Genomic DNA, 19,648 nt, shown 5'->3' on the forward strand with positions numbered 1-19,648 from the left:
GTGACATTAGTAAGTCCTTACCTAACAATAATTACTTTAAATGTAAATGGATTAAATTCTCCAATCCAAAGGCATAGAGTGGCTGCATGAATAAAAAAATAAGACCCAATTATGTGCTGCCTATAAAAGACTCACTGTAGCTTCAAGGACACACAAAGCCTCAAAGTGAAGGAATAGAAAAAGATATTCCATTCAAGTGGAAACCAAAAGAGAGCAGGGATAGCTATACTTATATCAGACAAATAGACTTTAAATAAAAAAATGTAACAAGAGATAAAGAAGGTAGTTATATAATTATAAAGGGGCCAATTCATCAAGAGAATATAACAATTGTAAATATATATGTACCCAACATTGGAGCACCCATATATTAGGCAAACACTAACAGATCTGAAGGGAGTAATACACAATATTATAATAGCAGGGGACTGCAAAACCCCATTTTTAACAATGGATGAATCATCCAGACAAAAACATCAATGAGGGAATGTTGGACCTGACTATACTTTTGATGAAATGGGCCTAACAGACATAAGAACATTCCATTCAACGGCAGCAGAATAAATATTCTTCTCAAGCACACATGAAACATTTTCCAGGATAGAAAAAAGGTTAGGTAAAAAATAAGTCTTAGCAAATTTAAAAAAACTGAAATCATACCAAGTATCTTTTCTGACTACAATGGTATTAAATTAGATCAATAACATGAGGAAAACTGGAAAATTCACAAATATGTGGAAGTTAACAACACACTTCTGAACAACCAATGTGTGAAAGATGAAATCAAAAGGAAAATCAAAAAATATCTTGAAAAAAATGAAATAACACAATATAACAAAACTTATGAGATGCAGCAAAAACAGCTCAAGGAGGGAAGCTTATAGTGATAAATGCCCATCTAAGAAAAAAGAAAAACCTCAAGTAAACAACCTAACTTTATACCTCAAGGAACTAAAAAAAAGAAGAACAAACTAAGCCCAAAGTTAGTAGAAGAAAGGAAATAACAAAAATCAGAGCAGAAATAAGTGAAAAAGAGATCAGAAAAAGAATAGAAAAGATCAATGAAACTAAGAACTGGTTTTTTGAAAAGATAAAATTGACAAACCTTTAGCTACGCTACCTAAGAAAAAAGACAAAAGACTCAAACTACTAAAATCAGAAATGAAAGTGGAGGAGGGAGAAGTCAAGATGGCGGCGTAGGCAGACTCGGAACTCACCTCCTCCCAAGGACACAGCCAATTTACAACTACTCGTGGAAAAATTACCCCTGAGACAGAACTGAAAACTAGATAAGAGGAACTTCTGCAACAACGGACAATCCTACCTGAGGTAGAAAAGGCAGAAACTCCCTTCTAGAGAGGAAAAACGCCGCCTTCACAAGCCGCCAGCTTCATGGCCTCCGGGAGCAGCTCACAGGTACGCAGCCTCCCTGGAGGCGCGGGGCCCTGAGCTGGGGAGCGCCCCCGCTGTGGGCATTTTGTGGACCCAGCACAATCGAGACCAGCGGCATAATATCTGACTTTGCCTGCTACTAAAGCATTGGGGAGTACCCCCAGAAAACCCGGTTCACAAAGAAACTAAAACTGGCTCTTAAAGGGCCCACGCACAAACTCACCCGTTTCAGAAAGCAACATAAAACCACCAGAAAGAAAGGTCCACAGTGCTTTGGTGACAAGAGACTCACCGAATAGGCCCTGTGTGCATCTCGGTGAGAGGTGAGACCTCTCCAGGGACTGGGACATTGGTGGCGGCCATTGTTGTGGCGTGGTGTGGCGTGCTGACACAGACGCCATTGGAGTTCTCCCTGGGGCCTGCTAGCCCAGGGTCTGCCCCACCCGCTAGAGCACCGATTTAATCCAGCTCAGCCAGGGCAGGCAGCCCACCGTAGAGACTGGCCCCACCCAACAACAAGCCCTCAGGCAACTTGTGGGCCTACATAGATTGGTGACTGGATTCTCTACAGCCTGGCAACTGAGCTGACTTCAGTGGGGCAGGGCGTGCACAAGGAGCGGGTGGAGAGTGTGGGGCAGTGGTGGAGTGTGTGGGGCTCCCGCCGTGGAGAGACTGGGTCTGCTTCGGGAGGTCGGGGCACGCACACGGGGCAGGACTATGTTGATTTTGTGTGTGGACCTGTGGGCGGCAGGGCTTGCCAGCTGCAGAAGACTTGTGCTTCTCAAAGACCCACATAGGGGGTTTTCCCCACCTTCCAAAGCCTGAAACAATTGGCTGTCCCCGTGCCTGAGGCCAGCCCCACCCAGCTGCAATTCTCAGAGAACTGACAAGAGACCTAAAGGCTGTAGGCTTATAGCAATTGTAAGGCCCTGAGCCTAACAACCTGGCATGCTGGGGGCCTACTCACTAAAAAGAAATACTGCAACACAAATGTGGTATTAGAACTTGCAGCCAACTATGCTGGGGCTCCCCACATCTGATAAAGAGACTGAAGGACCCACAACAACTACAAGCAGCTGAGCATTACAACAGCTGGCCAGGAGCATAACTCAGCCTCCCTGGGCACCTACAGGGAGAGCAAACAGGCCACAACAGAAGGACACATGTAGCCCACATAGGGGTCACCCCTGGAACATTGAGAACTGAGGGAAGCACACGGCAGGCCTCCTAAGCCATCACTTACATAAGGTCACCTATCCAAGAGCAGGAGACGTAGCTGACCTACCTAATATGTAGTCACAAGCACAGGGGAAGAGGCAAAATGAGGAGGCAAAGGAATACATTCCAAGTAAGGGAACAGGACAAAACCCCAGAAAAGGAACTAAGTGAAACAGAAATGAGCAACCTACCCGACAGAGAGTTCAAACTAAGAGTGTTAAGGATGCTCACTGATCTGGGGAGAAGAATAGATGAACTCAGTGAGAATGTCAACAAAGAAATGGAAGATATAAAAAAGAACCAATCAGAAATGAAGAATACAATGCTGGAAATGAAAAATTCACTAGAGGGACTCAAAAGCAGAGTAGAGGATACAGAAGAACGGATCTGTGAGCTGGACGAAAGACTAGAAGAAATTACCCAAGGTGAACAGGTAAAAGAGAAAAGAATTAAAAAGAGTGAGGAGAGTCTAAGGGACCTCTGGGACAACATCAAGCGCACTAACATCCGTGTTATAGGTGTCCCGGAAGGAGAAGAGCGAGACAAAGGGGCAGAGAATCTATTTCAAGAAATAATAGATGAAAACTTCCCTAACCTAAGGAAGGAAACAGACATCCAGGTACAGGAAGCACAGAGAGCCCCAAACAAGATAAATCCAAAGAGGCCCACACCGAGACACATCATAATCAAAGTGTCCAGAATTAAAGATAAAGAGAGGATCCTAAAAGCCGCAAGAGAATGTCAAGTTACATACAAAGGAAACCCCATAAGGCTATCAGCTGACCTCTCAGCAGAAACCTTACAGGCTAGAAGAGAATGGCATGATATATTTAAAGTGCTAAAAGGAAAAAACCTACAGCCAAGAATACTCTACCCAGCAAGGTTATCATTCAAAATGGAAGGAGAGATCAAAATTTTCCCAGACAAGCAAAAATTAAAGGAGTTTGTCACCAAGAAACCAGTGCTACAAGAAATGTTAAAGGGACAGATTTAAGGGGAAAAGAGAAGACCACAAATAGGAAAAATTATCTATTTCCGTGATTAGAACGTAATGGATACAAATGCACAAAAAAGAGGTTAGATATGATATCAAAAACATAAAAGGAGGGAGGAGGGGAGTTAAAGAGTACAGCTTTCAGACAGAGGTCAAACTAAAGTGACCATCAATTCTGTACAGAAGAAAGGAACAGAGAAGGACTACAAAAACACTGAGAAAAAAAAATTTTTAAAATGGCAGTAAGTACATACTTATCAAAGCTACTTTAAACGTCAATGCACTAAATGCTCCAATTAAAAGGCATAGGGTGGCTGATTGGATAAAAAAACAAGACCCATATATATGCTGCATTAAGAGACACACTTCAGACCTAATGACACTCACAAACTGAAAGTGAAGGGATGGAAAAAGATACTCCATGCAAACGGCAATGAAAAGAAAGCTGGGGTAGCAGTACTCATATCAGACAAAATAGACTTTAAAACAAAAACTGTAAAAAGAGACAAAGAAGGGCACTACATAATGATCAAGGGAACAATCCAACAAGAGGATATAACACTTGTAAGTATCTACGCACCCAATGTAGGTGCACCTAAATATATAAAGCAATTATTAACAGACATAAAAACAGAAATAGACAGTAACACAATAATAGTAGGGGACTTGAACACTCCACTTACACCAACGGATAGATCATCCAAACAGAAGATCAATAAGGAAACATTGGCCTTAAACGACACACTAGAACAGATGGACCTAGTAGATAGATACAGAGCATTCCATCCAAAAACCGAAGGTTACACGTTCTTTCCAAATGCACATGGAACATTCTCCAGGATTGATCACATATTAGGCCACAAAACAAGTCTCCATAAATTTAACAAGATTGAAATAATACCAAGCATCTTTTCTGACCACAACGGTATGAAACTAGAAATCAACTATAGGAAGAAAATCAGAAAAGCCACAAATACGTGGAGATTAAACAAAATGCTACTGAACAACGACTGGGTTAATGAAGAAATCAAAGAAGAAATCAAAAAATACCTGGAGACAAATGAAAATGAAAATATGACATGCCAGAATTTATGGGATACAGCAAAAGCGGTTCTAAGAGGGAAGTTTGTAGCGATACAGGCCTATCTCAACAAACAAGAAAAATCTCAAATAAACAATCTAACAATGCACCTAAAGGAACTGGAAAAAGAAGAACAAACAAAGCCCAAAATCAGTAGAAGAAGGGAAATAATAAAAATCAGAGCAGAAATAAATGAAATAGAGACCAAAAAAACAATAGAAAAAATTAATAAAACCAAGAGCTGGTTCTTTGAAAAGATCAACAAAATTGACAAACCTTTAGCTAGACTCATCAAGAAAAAAAGAGAGAAGGCACAAATAAGAAAAATCAGAAATGAAACAGGAGAGGTTACAACAGACACCTCAGAAATACAAAAGATTAGAAGGGAATACTATGAAAAGCTATATGCCAACCAATTCGACAATCTGGAAGAAATGGATAAATTCTTAGAATCATACAACCTTCCAAAACTGGATCAAGAAGAAGTAGAGAATTTGAATAGACCAATCACCAGTAAGGAGATCGAAACAGTAATCACAAACCTCCCAAAGAATAAAAGTCCAGGACCAGACGGCTTCCCTGGTGAATTCTACCAAACATTCAAAGAAGACTTAATATCTATCCTTCTCAATCTCTTCCAAAAAATTGAGGAGGGGGGGAAGCTCCCTAACTCATTCTACCAAGCTGACATTACCCTGATACCAAAACCAGACAAGGACAACACAAAAAAAGAAAATTACAGGCCAATATCACTGATGAACATCGATGCAAAAATCCTCAACAAAATACTAGTAAATCGCATACAACAATATGTTAAAAAGAGTATACACCATGATCAAGTGGGATTTATTCCAGGGATGCAGGGATGGTTTAAAATTCGCAAATCAATCAACGTAATACACCACATTAATAAAATGAAGACTATAAATCACATGATCATCTCAATAGATGCAGAGAAACATTTGACAAGATACAGCATCCATTTATGATAAAAACTCTGAATAAAATGGGTATAGAAGGAAAGTACCTCAACATAATAAAGACCATATATGAGAAACCCACAGCTAATATCATCCTCAATGGTGAAAAACTGAAAGCTATCCCTCTAAGAACAGAAACCAGACAAGGATGCCCACTCTCATCACTCCTATTTAACATAGTACTGGAAGTCCTAGCCAGAGCAATCAGGCAAGACAAAGAAATAAAAGGGATCCAAATTTGAAAGGAAGAAGTGAAACTGTCACTATTTGCAGATGACATGATTTTATATATAGAAAACCCTAAAGAATCCACCAGAAAACTTTTAGAAGTAATAAACGAATATGGTAAAGTTGCAGGATACAAAATCAACATACAAAAATCAGTTGCATTTCTATACACTAACAACGAAGTAGCAAAAAGAGAAATTAAGAATACCATCCCATTTACAATTGCAACAAAAAGAATAAAATACCTAGGAATAAACTTAACCAAAGAGGTGAATGATCTGTACACAGAAAACTATAAAACATTGCTGAAAGAAATCGAAGAAGACACAAAGAAATGGAAAGATATTCCGTGCTCTTGGATTGGAAGAATTGACATAGTTAGGATGTCCATACTTCCTAAAGCCATCTATAGATTCAATGCAATCCCTATCAAAGTTCCAACAACATTTTTCACAGAAATAGAACAAAGAATCCTAAAATTTATTTGGAACAACAAAAGACCCCGAATAAGTAAAGGAATCCTGAGAAAAAAGAACAAAGCTGGAGGTATCACACTCCCTGATTTCAAAATATACTACAAAGCTATAGTAACCAAAACAGCATGGTACTGGCACAAAAACAGACACACAGATCAATGGAATAGAATCGAAAGCCCAGAAATACACCCACACATTTATGGACAGCTAATCTTTGACAAAGGAGCCAAGAACATACAATGGAGAAAAGAAAGTCTCTTCAACAAATGGTGTCGGGATTACCGGACAGCTACATGCAAAAAAATGAAAGTAGACCCTTACCTTACACCATACACAAAAATTAACTCCAAATGGATTAAAGACTTGAATGTAAGACCTGAAACTATGAAACTTCTAGAAGAAAACATAGGCAGTACGCTCTCCGACATCAGTCTTACCAACATATTTTCAAGCACCATGGCTGACCGGGCAAGAGGAACAATAGAAAAAATAAACAAATGGGACTACATCAAACTGAAAAGCTTCTGCACAGCAAAGGAAACCATCAACAAAACGAAAAGACAACCTAACAATTGGGAGAAGATATTTGCAAACCATACATCTGATAAGGGCTTAATCTCCAAAATATACAAAGAACTGATGCATCTCAACAACAAAAAAACTAACAACCCAATTAAAAAATGGGCAAAAGACCTGAACAGTCATTTCTCCAAAGAAGATATACAGATGGCCAACAGGCACATAAAAAGATGTTCAAAATCATTAACTATCAGGGAAATGCAAATCAAAACTACAATGAGATATCACCTCACGCCTGTCAGAATGGCTATAATTAACAAGACAGGAAACAACAAGTGTTGGAGAGGATGTGGAGAGAAGGGAACTCTCATACATTGCTGGTGGGAGTGCAAACTGGTGTAGCCACTATGGAAAACTGTATGGAGATTCCTCAAAAAATCAAGGATAGAACTACCATATGATCCAGCTATTCCACTGCTGGGTATTTATCCAAAGAACTTGAAAACACCAATGCATAAAGATACATGCACCCCTGTGTTCTTTGCAGCGTTATTCACAATAGCCAAGACTTGGCAGCAACCTAAGTGCCCATCAAGAGACGAATGGATAAAGAAGATGTGGTATATATATACAATGGAATACTACTCAGCCATAAGAAACGATGAAATCCAGCCATTTGTGACGACATGGATGGACATTGAGGGTATTATGCAAAGTGAAATAAGTCAGAGGGAGAAGGTCAAATACCGTATGATTTCCTTCATTAAGTAGTAGATAACAACAACAATAAACAAACACATAGAGACAGAGATTGGATTGGTGGTTACCAGAGGGGAAGGGGGGAGGGAGGAGGGCAAAAGGGATGATTCGGCACATGTGTGTGGTGATGGGTTGTAATTAGTATTTGGGTGGTGAACATGATGTAATCTATGCAGAAATAGAAGTATAATGATGTACACCTGAAATTTATACAATGTTATAAACCAATGTTACCGCAATAAACAAAAAATTTTAAAAAAAAAGAAATGAAAGTGGAGACATTACTAACAATTTTACAGAAATACAAACAATGATAAGAGACTACTATGAACAATTATAGGCCAACATATATGACAACCTAGAAGAAATAGATATGTTCCTAAACATACACAATCTACCAAGACTAAATCATGAGGAAATAGAATATCCGACAGACCAATAAGAAGTCAGGAGATTAAATCAGTATGTAGAAATCTACCATCAAAGAAAAGCGCAGGACTAAATGGCTTCAGTGGTGAGTTCTACCAAACATTTCAAGATGAATTAACACCAATCCTTCTCAACCTCTTCCAAAAAGTTGAAAAGAAAGGAACACCCCCAAACTCATTTTACAAGGCCAGCATTACCCTGATACGAAAGCCTGATAAGGACACTACAAGAAAAGAAAATTACAGGCCAATATCCCTGATGAATATAGATGCAAAAATTCTGAACAACATACTAGCAAATTGAATTCAACAGCACATTAAAAGGATCATACACGATTATCAAGTGGGTTTTATCCCAGGAGGCAAGGATGGTTCAACATACCCACATCAATAAATGTGATGCACCACCTTAATAGAATGAAAGGCAAATATCACATGATCATCTCAATACATGCAGAAAAAGCATTTGACAAAATACAACACCCTTTCTTGATAAATTTGGTATAGAAAGAATGTACCTCAACATGATAAAGGCAATGTATGACAAGCCCACAGCTGACGTCATACTCAATGGTGAAAGGTTGAAAGTTTTTCCTCTAAGATCAAGAACAAGACAAGGGTGCCCACTCTCACCACTCCTATTTAACATAGTACTGGAAGTCCTAACCAGAGCAATCAGGGAAGAGAAAGAAATACAAAGCATACAAATTGAAAAGAAAGAAGTAAAATTGTCTCTGTTTGCTGATAACATGATTTTGTATATATAAAATCCTAAAGACTCCACCAAAAAATTGTTAGGACTAATCAACAAATTCAGTTAAGTGGGAGGATACAAAATCAACAAGCAAAATCAGTTGTGTTTCTATACATTAACAATAAACAATCTGAAAAAGAAATAAAGAAAACTGTCCCATTTACAATAGCAATAGAAACAATGAAATCCTTAGGAATAAATTTAACCAAAGAAGTGAAGGATCTATACACCAAAACCTGTAAGACAATGATGAAAGAATTTGAAGAAGACCCAAATAAATGGAAAGATATCCCACCCACATTGATGGATCAGAAGAGTTAATATTGTTAAAATGCTCATACTACCCAAAACCTTCTATAAGGTGCTTCTATAGATTCACTGCAATCCTTATCAAATTTCCAATGCAATTTTTCACAGAAATGGAAGAAACAATTCTAAAATGTGTATGGAATCACAAAAGACCCCAAATAGTCAAAGCAGTCTTGAGAAAGAATAAAGCTGGAGGCATCGTGCTTCCTGGTTTCAAACTATATTACAAAGCTATAGTAATCAAACAGTACAGTACTGGCATAAAAATACATACACAGACCAATGGAACAGAATTGAGAGCCCAGAAATAAACCCATGCATAGACAGTCAACTAATATTTGACAAGGGGGCTAAGAAATGGGGGAAAAACAGTCTTCAATAAATGATGTTGGGAAAAGTGGATATTCACATAAAAAAGAATGAAATTGGAACCCTATCTTACCTCATTGAAAGAATTAAGTCCTTACATTTAAGGACTTAAATGTAAGATCTGAAACTGTAAAACTCCTAGAAGAAAACAGGTGAAAATGCTCCTTGACATCAATCTTGGCAATGATTTTTTTGATATGACACCTAAAGTCCAAGCAACAAAAGCAAAAATCAACAAGTGGGACTACACATCAAACTAAAAAGTTTCTGTACAGCAAAAGAAACAATCAACAAAATGAAAAAGCAACCTATGGAATAGGAGAAATTTTTTTGCAAACCATATACTGGATATGGGGTTAATATCTGAAATATACAAGGAACTCACACAACTCAATAGCAAAAAAACAAAAACAAAAACAAAGAAAACCCCTCCCAATCTGATTAAAAAATAGGCGAAGTGCCTAAGGAGACAGTTCTCCAAAGAAGACATACAAATGGCCAACAGGTACATGAAAAGGTACTCAACATCACTAATCATCAGGGAAATGCAAATCAAGCCTACAATGAGATATCACCTCACCTCTGTAGAATGGCTATCATCAAAAAGACAGGAAATAACAAATGGCAAGGCTGTGGAGAAAAGGGAACCCTTGTGCACTGTTGGTGGGAATGTAAATTGGTACAGCCACTATGGAAAACAGTATAGAAGTTCCTCAAAAAATTAAAAATACAACTAACATATGATCCAGAAATCCCACTTCTGGGTATGTACCCAAAGGAAAAGAAATCACTATCTTGAAGAGTGGTCTCCACCCCTATGCTCATTGTAGCATTATTCACAATAGCAAACATATGGAAACAACCTAAGTGTCAATCAACAGATGAATGGATGAAGTAAATGTGATATATATATAAAATGGAATGTTATTCAGCCATAACAAAGAAGGAAATACTGCATTTTGCAACAACATGGATGGACCTTGACGATACTATGCTAAGGGAAATAATTCAGACAGAGAAAGACAAATACTCTATGATCTCCCTTACATGTGGAATCTAAAAACATTGAATCATAGAAACAGAGTGCAGACTGATGTTTACCAAGGACTGGGAGGTAGGGGACACGGGAAGATGTTCGTCAGAGTGTACAAACTTTCAGTTTAAGATAATTAAGTTCCAGGGGCCAGCCTGGTGGCGTAGCGGTTAAGTTTGTGCTCCACTGCGGTGGCCCGGGGTTCTCCGGTTCGGAACCCGGGCATGAACCTACTCACCACTCATCAAGCCATGCAGAGGCGGCATCCCACATAGAGCAACTAGAAGGACCTACAACTAGAATGTACAACTATGTACTTGGGCTTTGGGGAGAAAAAAGGAAAAAAGGAGGAAGATTAGCAACAGATGTTAGCTCAGGGCCAATCCTCCCCCCAAAAATAAAAAAATTAAAAAAAAAGATAATTAAGTTCCAGAGATATAATGTACAGCATGTTGACTATAGTTAATAATGTATCGTATAAGAAGAAAAAAAGACATAGAAGATAGTAGTATTATGTGAGTGAAAGAATGAAAGAATTTCAAAAAGAAATGAGTGATCTCCAGCATTAAATGTGGTACAAAAGTCAAGTAGTAAGAGGACTAATAAAAAAAATCCCATGAATATTGGCAGTTAACTTTCAGTGACTCTGCCAAAGCGGTTTAAGTAGATAGACAGATAGTAGGTAGAGAGTAGTGGGATAGAGTGATGAAGCAGAGCAGTGTCAGAGTGAATTTGGGAAACATGGCAGTTTGGGCATGGCCTCCTGGATTCTACTCCCTTCCTTTTCTCTATTCTAACCCTAAGTAGAGAGAGAGAATAAAGCAGGAGAGTTTAGATGCTAATATGTAGCTGCTTCATGAATTCTCCTCCCTACGGTCAGAACTCTGGTTTGGGGGCAAACAGAGTCAATACATTTGGAAAGCCCAGGAAAGAGAGGCAGTGCTCAGCAGGGCCTTGTGCTTGAGGTTTAATGCCCTGCAGTCTCTGTCTTGAAATTCTTTATAAGTTTATCTTTGAACTTGTGTTTTGTATGTGAAGTATCACGGGACAATGAATCATGCGCTTGAAACTTCAGCTCATGCAATCCTGCCTCCTGTTGCACGTCTGCCTCCATGAGATAGGCTCTTGGCCACCCTCCCCTCCTGACCTTGTGTTCCACTTGGCCTTCCTCTCCTCACTTCCTGTCCTGGAAATTGCTTCTGCATTTGACCTGGGCAAGGGCCTGGGCTCAGGTGTGGGAAGGTGGTCAGTGTAGGGTGTACGAGTCCTGTGGCGTCCTGGAGTAAGGCACGACAGCAACTGTCCCACCCGTAGCTAGCAGAATTGTGGTGTGGCTGATGGACGCCTCATCTCAGCAGGTGTAAGGCTCTTGCTCACCTCCAATCCAAGTACCTCATGTGTCCCACTGCAGAGGTGCAATATCCTTGGGGGCTGCCCATCTGCCATGAGTTGAGGTGGTAGGCTCACTGTAAGGGAAGATACTGGCTTGAATACTTCAGACCCCACTCTTGGCTGGTTGGTCCAACGGCTATGGAGAGGGGAAACTTGGCAGCTGGTGGGCTGCACACATGCTGAATCACCAGGTGACTATGAGGGTCTGTACTTGGCTCAAAAGTATTCTCATGTCCATGAGAGCATGACATTAAATTGCAAATAAAAAACACCATGATGGGTAGATAGTGACCATGGAAGAAAGGAAAAACTTTATATTTAATACATTTAACAGTACTTTCGCCCTGCTTTTTGAATAGGAGGATTCACATTTTCATTTTTCACTGGGCCCAACAAATAGCCAGTCCTGGATGCAATGATGCAGAAATGGCAGAATAGTATACTGTGGTAGTTGCCTCTAGATTGTTGGATTTTAGTGATTAAAAATTTTAGACACAGATAACGAGAGAATTAGTGAACTGAAAAAAATATTTGAAAAAATAGTCTAGAATAAATCATGGGAGACAAAATGATGGAAAATATAAAAAGATTTGAAGAGTCAGGAAGGATAGAATGAAGAGGTGACATATATTTCTATTATGAAAATCTAAAAAGAAGAGAGAGAACCAATATTTGAAAAGATAATGACTAAATTTTTCAGAATTGATGAAAGACACTAATCTTCAGATTCAAGAACTACAATAAATCACAAGAAAGATAAACAAAAAGAAACCTACAATAATGAAACGCCAAAGGTAAGGATAAGTTCTTAAAACAGCCACAGAGAAAATACAGGATTACCTAAAAAGATAAAACCATCATACAACAGACTTCTCAATTGCAATAGTAGAAGCCAGAGAACAATGGAAAATAATTGTAAAGCCTTGGGAGAAAATAGCAACCAACCTAGAAGTGTACTCCCAGAGACACTATTTTTCAAGAATGAAAAATAAAGATGAAATGAAAGATAAAATAAAGACCTTTTCAGAGGCATAAATATTATGAAAATGTATCCGTAAGAAATATTCCCTAAAAGAACTCTTAAAGGATACACTTTAGAAAGAGAAAGTAATATGAGAAAGAATGTCTGAGATACAAGAAGTATTGTTAAGCAAAGAAAATGGTAGACCTGTGGACAGATCTACATAAAAATTGACTGAAAAAAATGTTCAGTTTGAAGCATAAAGTAACAACTAGATAGAATCAAAATAATAGAGAAGAGTAAGCCATAAGCCAGACAGGGAATATTTGGAGTTAAAGAAATTGTATTTTTCAAAAAGAAGGTAAAGATGTTTGCTGACTAAAGTTTCAACACCATTTACAATAGCATCAAAAACATAAACATTTTAAAATAAATTTAATAAAATATGTATAAGACCTGTAAACTGAAACCTATAAAACTTTGAAGAAATCAACTAAAGAAGACATAAGTAAATGAAGAGATATACCATGTTCATGAATTAAAAGACTCAATACTGTTGTTATGTCAGTTTCCCCCAATTTGATCTATAAATTCAATGGTATATCAAGCAAAATCTCAGCATCCTTTTAGTAGAAATAAGCTGATATTAAAATTTAAATAGAAATGCAAAGGACTTAGAATACCCAAAATAATCCTTAACAAGTAGAATAAAGCTGGAAGACTTACAGTGCCTGTTTTTAAAACACAATAACCATCCAGAATAATCAAGAGAGTGTGGTATCAGCATTAATGAGGGACAAATAGAACAGTAAAATAGAACAAAGTCCAGACATATATCCAAACATGGACAATTGACCTTACAACATCAATTGACTTTTCACAAAGGTGATGGAGCTATTCAATGGGAAAAGAAAAGTTTTTCAACAAATGATGCTGTAAAAAGTGTTTTTACATAAACATAAGAGAAAAAATTAAACTTTTGACCCATCCTCATGCCATTCACAAAAAATAAATTGAGGTGGATCACAGATCTAAATGTACAAGCTAAAATGACAAAGCTTCTAGAAGGAAACTTAGGAGAATATCTTCGTATTTTTGGAGTAGACAAAGGTTTATTAGATAAGACTCAAAAAGTACTTACCATAAAAGGGAAAATATATAAATAGAACTTCATTGAAAATTAACATTTCTGCTTATCAAAAGACACCATTAAGAAAATGAAAAGGCAAGCCATACACTGGAAGACAATATTCACAACACATATATTAGACATAGAACTTGTATAAAGAAATACTATACATCATTAGTAAAAAGACAAAAAACTAGAAAACTAGGTAAATGCCTTGAACAGATACTTTACAAAAGACCATATAGGAGTGGCCAATAAGCTCAGGAAAAGATACTCAACATCATTAGCCATCAAGGAAATGCAAATTATAATCACAATGACATGCCATTTAATTCCCACTATATTGACAATAATAAATATTGGCAAAAATATGGAGCAATTAGAATGCTCGTACATTGCCAGTAAATAGTTGCTTTGGAAAATGATTTGGCTTTTTCTTACAAAGTTTAATACTTGCCTATCCCATGATCCAGAAATTCTACCCCAGATATTTACAAAAAAGAAACAAAAATCTATGTCTGCAAAAAGACTTATACAAAAATGTACATGGCAGCTTTATTCATAAAAGCCCCAAATTGGAAAAACTCAAATGTACAACAAAAGAAAAATGGATAATCAAATTGAGGTATAGTTATTCAATGATATTACTTAAAAATAAAAAGGAACAAACCACTAAAACATACAACTTGAATTTGTCTCAAAAGTCTTACATTAGGATAAGAGGCCAGATACAAAAGAGTAAGTACATTATAATTACATTTACATAAAATTCAAGAATGAGAAAACTAAGCTACGGTGATTAAATCAGAAAAGTGGCTGCCTCTGGGGGTAAGGCATTGTCTGTAAAAGTGCACAAGAAAACTTGCTGAAGAGATTGGAATATTCTAAACGTTGTTTTTCGTGACGATTGTATAGGTATATATAGTTGTGAATCCCAATCACAAATCATAGTACTATAACCTCACAAATCATGGCAATTTAGCAAATTTTTAGCAAATGTGGAATAATTCAAAAGCAAACAGAAATAAAAGACAGATCACCTGCAATGGAAATGTACTTATCCTGATCGTTGACAATATCAAACAAACATAGTGGAACAATTTCATGCATACGTGGAAAATTGATCTATGACAGAGCAGGTATTACAGATAAATAGATTATTCAATAAATGAGTCTGAGAAAATTAATTATTCATGCAGAAAAAATAAAGTTGGGTCCCTATCTCAAAGCATGTACAAAAACTAATTCCAGGAGGATTAAAGACTTAATTGTAGAAGGTAAACTATATAGAACTTTTAAAACACAATATGAGAGACTACTTTTATGACCTTGGAGGTAGGGAAAGATTTCTTAAATAGATTTAAAAAGGTTTATGCCTTTTTAGAGATAAGGGAAAGAGTTGATAAATTCATCTACAATAGTAAGAACCTGTGGTATCAATAGAGATCATAAGAAGTGAAAAGTTGCATAAACTAAGATAAAATAATTTCCATATATATGATAATGTCCTAGTAATTAAAATATAATGAAATCTTATGAATTATTATGAAACACAATAATATTTCAAAAATGGGTAAAAATGCCCATTTAACAGAGAGGGAAGAAAAATTCCTCATGAATAAATGAAAATATGCTCAATAGTAATCAGGGAAATGCAATTAAAAAGCACAATGACATCATTTCACACCTGCTAGATTGGAAAAATTAAAAAGAGAATATTAAGTGCTGGTGAGGATGTACCACAATGGGAACTTTTATCTACTGCTGATATAGGTATAAATTTGGACAACCTTTTCAAAAATCATTTAGGCATTACCTAGTAAAGTTGAACAAGTGCATATCCTATTTTGAGGCAATTCTACTTTTAGGTCTATACCCTAGAGAAACTTTCATTTATGTGCATTAAATCGGTACTGCCGAAACAATAATGTACATACAAATGGCTACAGGATCTTGTGAAAATGCAGATTATGATCCAATCCATCTGGAATGAGGCCTGAGATTCTGCATTTCTAAGAAGTTCCCAGGTGATGCTAGTGCTGCTGGTCCTTGAACCACACTTTGGGTAGCAAGACTCTATACTGCAAATAAACGCATCAGCAGCAGAATGAGCAAAAATAGTCACAGTGTAATACCATCGAGCAGTTACAACGTAAGAACTCAAGATTCTCATTTAAACATGGATGAGTATCAAAAACATAATGTTTAGAGAAACAAGCAAGTCATAGATGAACACATACAATATGATTCAATTTAAATAACATTCAAAAACTGACAAAAGTAAACAATTTAATGCAATCAGTTATTATTGGTAAACTATTAAAAAAAGCAAGGTAATCATTTATTATACAATATTCAGGATGGTGGTTAACTCGTGGGGGATGAATAGGATGTGATCAGGATGGGCATAAAGCAGATTCTAAGGGGTTGGGAATGTTCTATTTCTTGACTTGTATGATGGATACATGGTGTATTAGTTTTATTTTTATTCTTGAAATGGTATTTTTACACTATTACTAAATAGTATTAAAGTACTTTACACTATTACTAAACAGTAATAGTAAAAACGTAAACATTTTTACAACCTATGCAACAGAAAAACACTTAGCTCCCACTGAGTTCTCTCTTTTGGGCTAAGCTGTCCCCCTGGGTAAATGCTTCTCCTTCTGTTTTTGCTTTCATGGAGGGAACATATCTGGATCAGGGTAGTCTGACCCATTTTTTTCACCCATTTCGTTCACCAGCTCTTGGGGCTCAGAGTGAGATTGGAAACCCACGAAACTGCCTATAAATGCTTTCTTGGCAGATTCTCCTCTCTGATGGTTCCCATGGTCTCTCTCCTAGGGGGAAGTAGAAAGTAGCCCATTTGGCCACAGAGGCAAGTTCTATTCTCCAATTCAGCTGTAGCAGAAATTTTTATGCCCCTATTTTCTCTTATCTATTTCTCAATTGTTTAAAACCCACAGGTAGAAAGCTGGTGATTGGCATCTTTGAAACCCCCAACAAGGACAGAAGCCTGCCAGTTTCCTGAGTGGCAGAGACTCAGTCCTCACTTCTTGGTGAGACTCTGGGAAGGTGGCAGTAATTCAGAGAGGAATGGCTACGTGTGTACTCCTGGTGGGGCTTTGCTGAAATCTAGTTATCAGGAATTTCAATCCAAAAATTGTACATAAACTGCAGAGCCATCTGACTTTAAGGAAGCATGTGACCGAGGATAATGACACTATCAGCAACAACCACATATACTGAAGATATGTGTATTCTGATAGGTTTTGCCTGGGTCATGTGCCCGTCCTCAAATAATCAGCACGGCCAATGAAACGTGGGGTTGTAGAGTTAGTACCATATAAATCACACGAAATTAAAAACTTCATCACAGAATAGGGGAGGCAGGGTTCCCCCAAAGGAAGGGACGTTAACTGGATAAAAAGAATTAGGTATATTAAAGTTATATGGAGAACAGGAGCTATATCAGACAGTTCTTTGTATCCTACACAGTGCTTAGAATACTGCCTTGACTATGATACTAAAAATATTCTGATTCATTGATGCTTTTTACTTATTGAATGATTTTATAATGCAGTTTACTCTTTTTTCTTGTACCAGTTTTCCCTTCTTAGTTATATTCATTCACTCTCGTGTTAAAATGGGTTTGAAGAGCTATCCAAGACAAAGAGAGTCCTTTTGGAACATAACGTATATATTATATGAATATAATGAAATAAAAGAGCTCTGTAGTCTGAAAAACCAGAGTCAAATCCCAATGCTATCTTTTAGAAGCTGTGTTTTTGTCCAAATTATTTAACCTATCCAAGCTTACATTTCCTCATTTATGAAATAACGATAATAATACTTACATTTATGTGGTTGTGAAAATTGAGAGAGAGAATTTACATAAAGTAAGAACATGTAGAAGCAGTATCTGTTCAAATAGTGGTTGCTCTTGTTATTTTTATTGTTTGTTCTTCAATATTACTTTGGCAGTATATCTGAGGATATCTTGATTGGTGAATGAAAGCTTATATGGAAACTATAATGTAGATAATCTATTTGTGGTTAATTAAAAGTTAAAGCTAAATACTCTTAAAAAGCATTAATTACCTTTGTATTCAATATTGCATTACTTACATAACTTTATAATACCACAGAAAGCAAGTATGAGAATTGTCCACAGATAAATAGCGTTCTTCTTCTAAATCCTAAAAGAAAATGCAAAATTAACTTTAAAATAATATTAAACATTTTTAATTTAATTAAAGTTAATTAATTAATTAATATTAAATTAACTTTAAAATAAATACAAATTCAGATACAGGCATAAAAGTCACAGAGAAACTAAGTTAATTATCTAAAATTAGAAGAAGTACAATGAATAAATTTCAGAACTAATAAATATTCATATAATACTAGTTAAATTCTTTAGCTTCTCTCTGTATTAAGAATTTATTTTTATGAGTGACAAATTTAGATGGCTTATTGTTTCTATTATATTTGTCTTTGTGAAATAATAAGAAATATATATATATTGGTCTTTGCCCCTAGTTCCTGCTAATATTTGGTCTTTGACTCCGGTTCCTGACATAGAGTTCCTAAAACTCTAGTAATTTCCAGAGTAATAGCAGTGTCTGACACAAGAGCTCCTAAATCCCTTTTGTTCTAACTCTTGGTAGGCTCCTGGATGGGAACTGGTCACCAGAAAGACCAAGCCATGATTAGAAGCTTGGAACTTTCAGCTCAAGCTCCCATCCTCTGGAGAGGGGAGAGGGGCTGGAAAATGAGTTAATAATTGGTCATACCTATGTGATGAAGCCTCCACGAAAATCCCTAAAGTATGGGATTCAGAGAGCTTCAAAGTTGGTGGACACATCCACTTGCTGGCAGGGTGACGCACCCCAACTCCCTGGGGATAGAAGTTTCTGTGCTCAGGACCCTTCTGGACCTTGCCCTCTGCACCCCTTCATCTGGCTGTTCATCTGTATCCTTTATCATATCCTTTATTATAACCAGTAAATGTGTTTCCCTGAGTTCTGTGAGCTGTTCTAGCAAATTATGGAACCTGAGGAGAAGGCTGTGGGAATGTGGATTTATAGGCAGTCAGTCAGAAGTACAGGTGACAACCTGGGACTTGCGATTGGCATCTGAAGTGGGGGCAGTCTTGTGGGACTGAGCCCTTAGCATGTGGGATGTGACATTAACTCGAGGTAGATAGCGCCAGAACTTTGAGTTGTAGGACACCCAGCTGGTGTTGGAGAATTGGTCAGTGTGGAACCACCCCACACACACACCTGGTCACAGAAGTGTTCTCTGTGAGCGTATAGAGGAAAACAGTGAGTTTTCCTACACAGCCTTTGTCACTGGTACACAATTCAATTAATTTTCTTGTTTAATGGCTTTCCACGAGGGATGATTTTGCTCACCAGCGGACTTTTGGCAATGCCTGGAGACATTTTTGGTTGTTATAACTGAGTGCTTTTGAATGTATTTCAAAAGTTACATGTACCTCCTAAAAGGCTGTAAGATCTGATGACACTATACATAAATGACAAAGATATCCCTATATACGCGTGTATTTGTGTGTGCGTATTTTTTACGTAACATTACACATTTATATGGGCTTCCAACATAC

The 19,648-nt window shown here is 37.2% G+C and overlaps 1 protein-coding gene across 1 annotated transcript in view; it reads right to left on the reverse strand.

The window, feature by feature from the left end:
* CATSPERE (catsper channel auxiliary subunit epsilon) overlaps nt 1–19,648 on the reverse strand; it is a 189,187-nt gene that overhangs the window by 142,900 nt on the left and 26,639 nt on the right. The window contains exon 5 of the mRNA XM_058533520.1: nt 18,151–18,221. Coding sequence (XP_058389503.1) covers nt 18,151–18,221 — 71 coding nt within the window. The remainder of the gene's footprint in view (nt 1–18,150; nt 18,222–19,648) is intronic.

The sequence above is a fragment of the Diceros bicornis genome, chromosome 38 (assembly GCF_020826845.1).
Source record: "Diceros bicornis minor isolate mBicDic1 chromosome 38, mDicBic1.mat.cur, whole genome shotgun sequence".
Classification (NCBI taxonomy): Eukaryota; Metazoa; Chordata; class Mammalia; order Perissodactyla; family Rhinocerotidae; genus Diceros; species Diceros bicornis.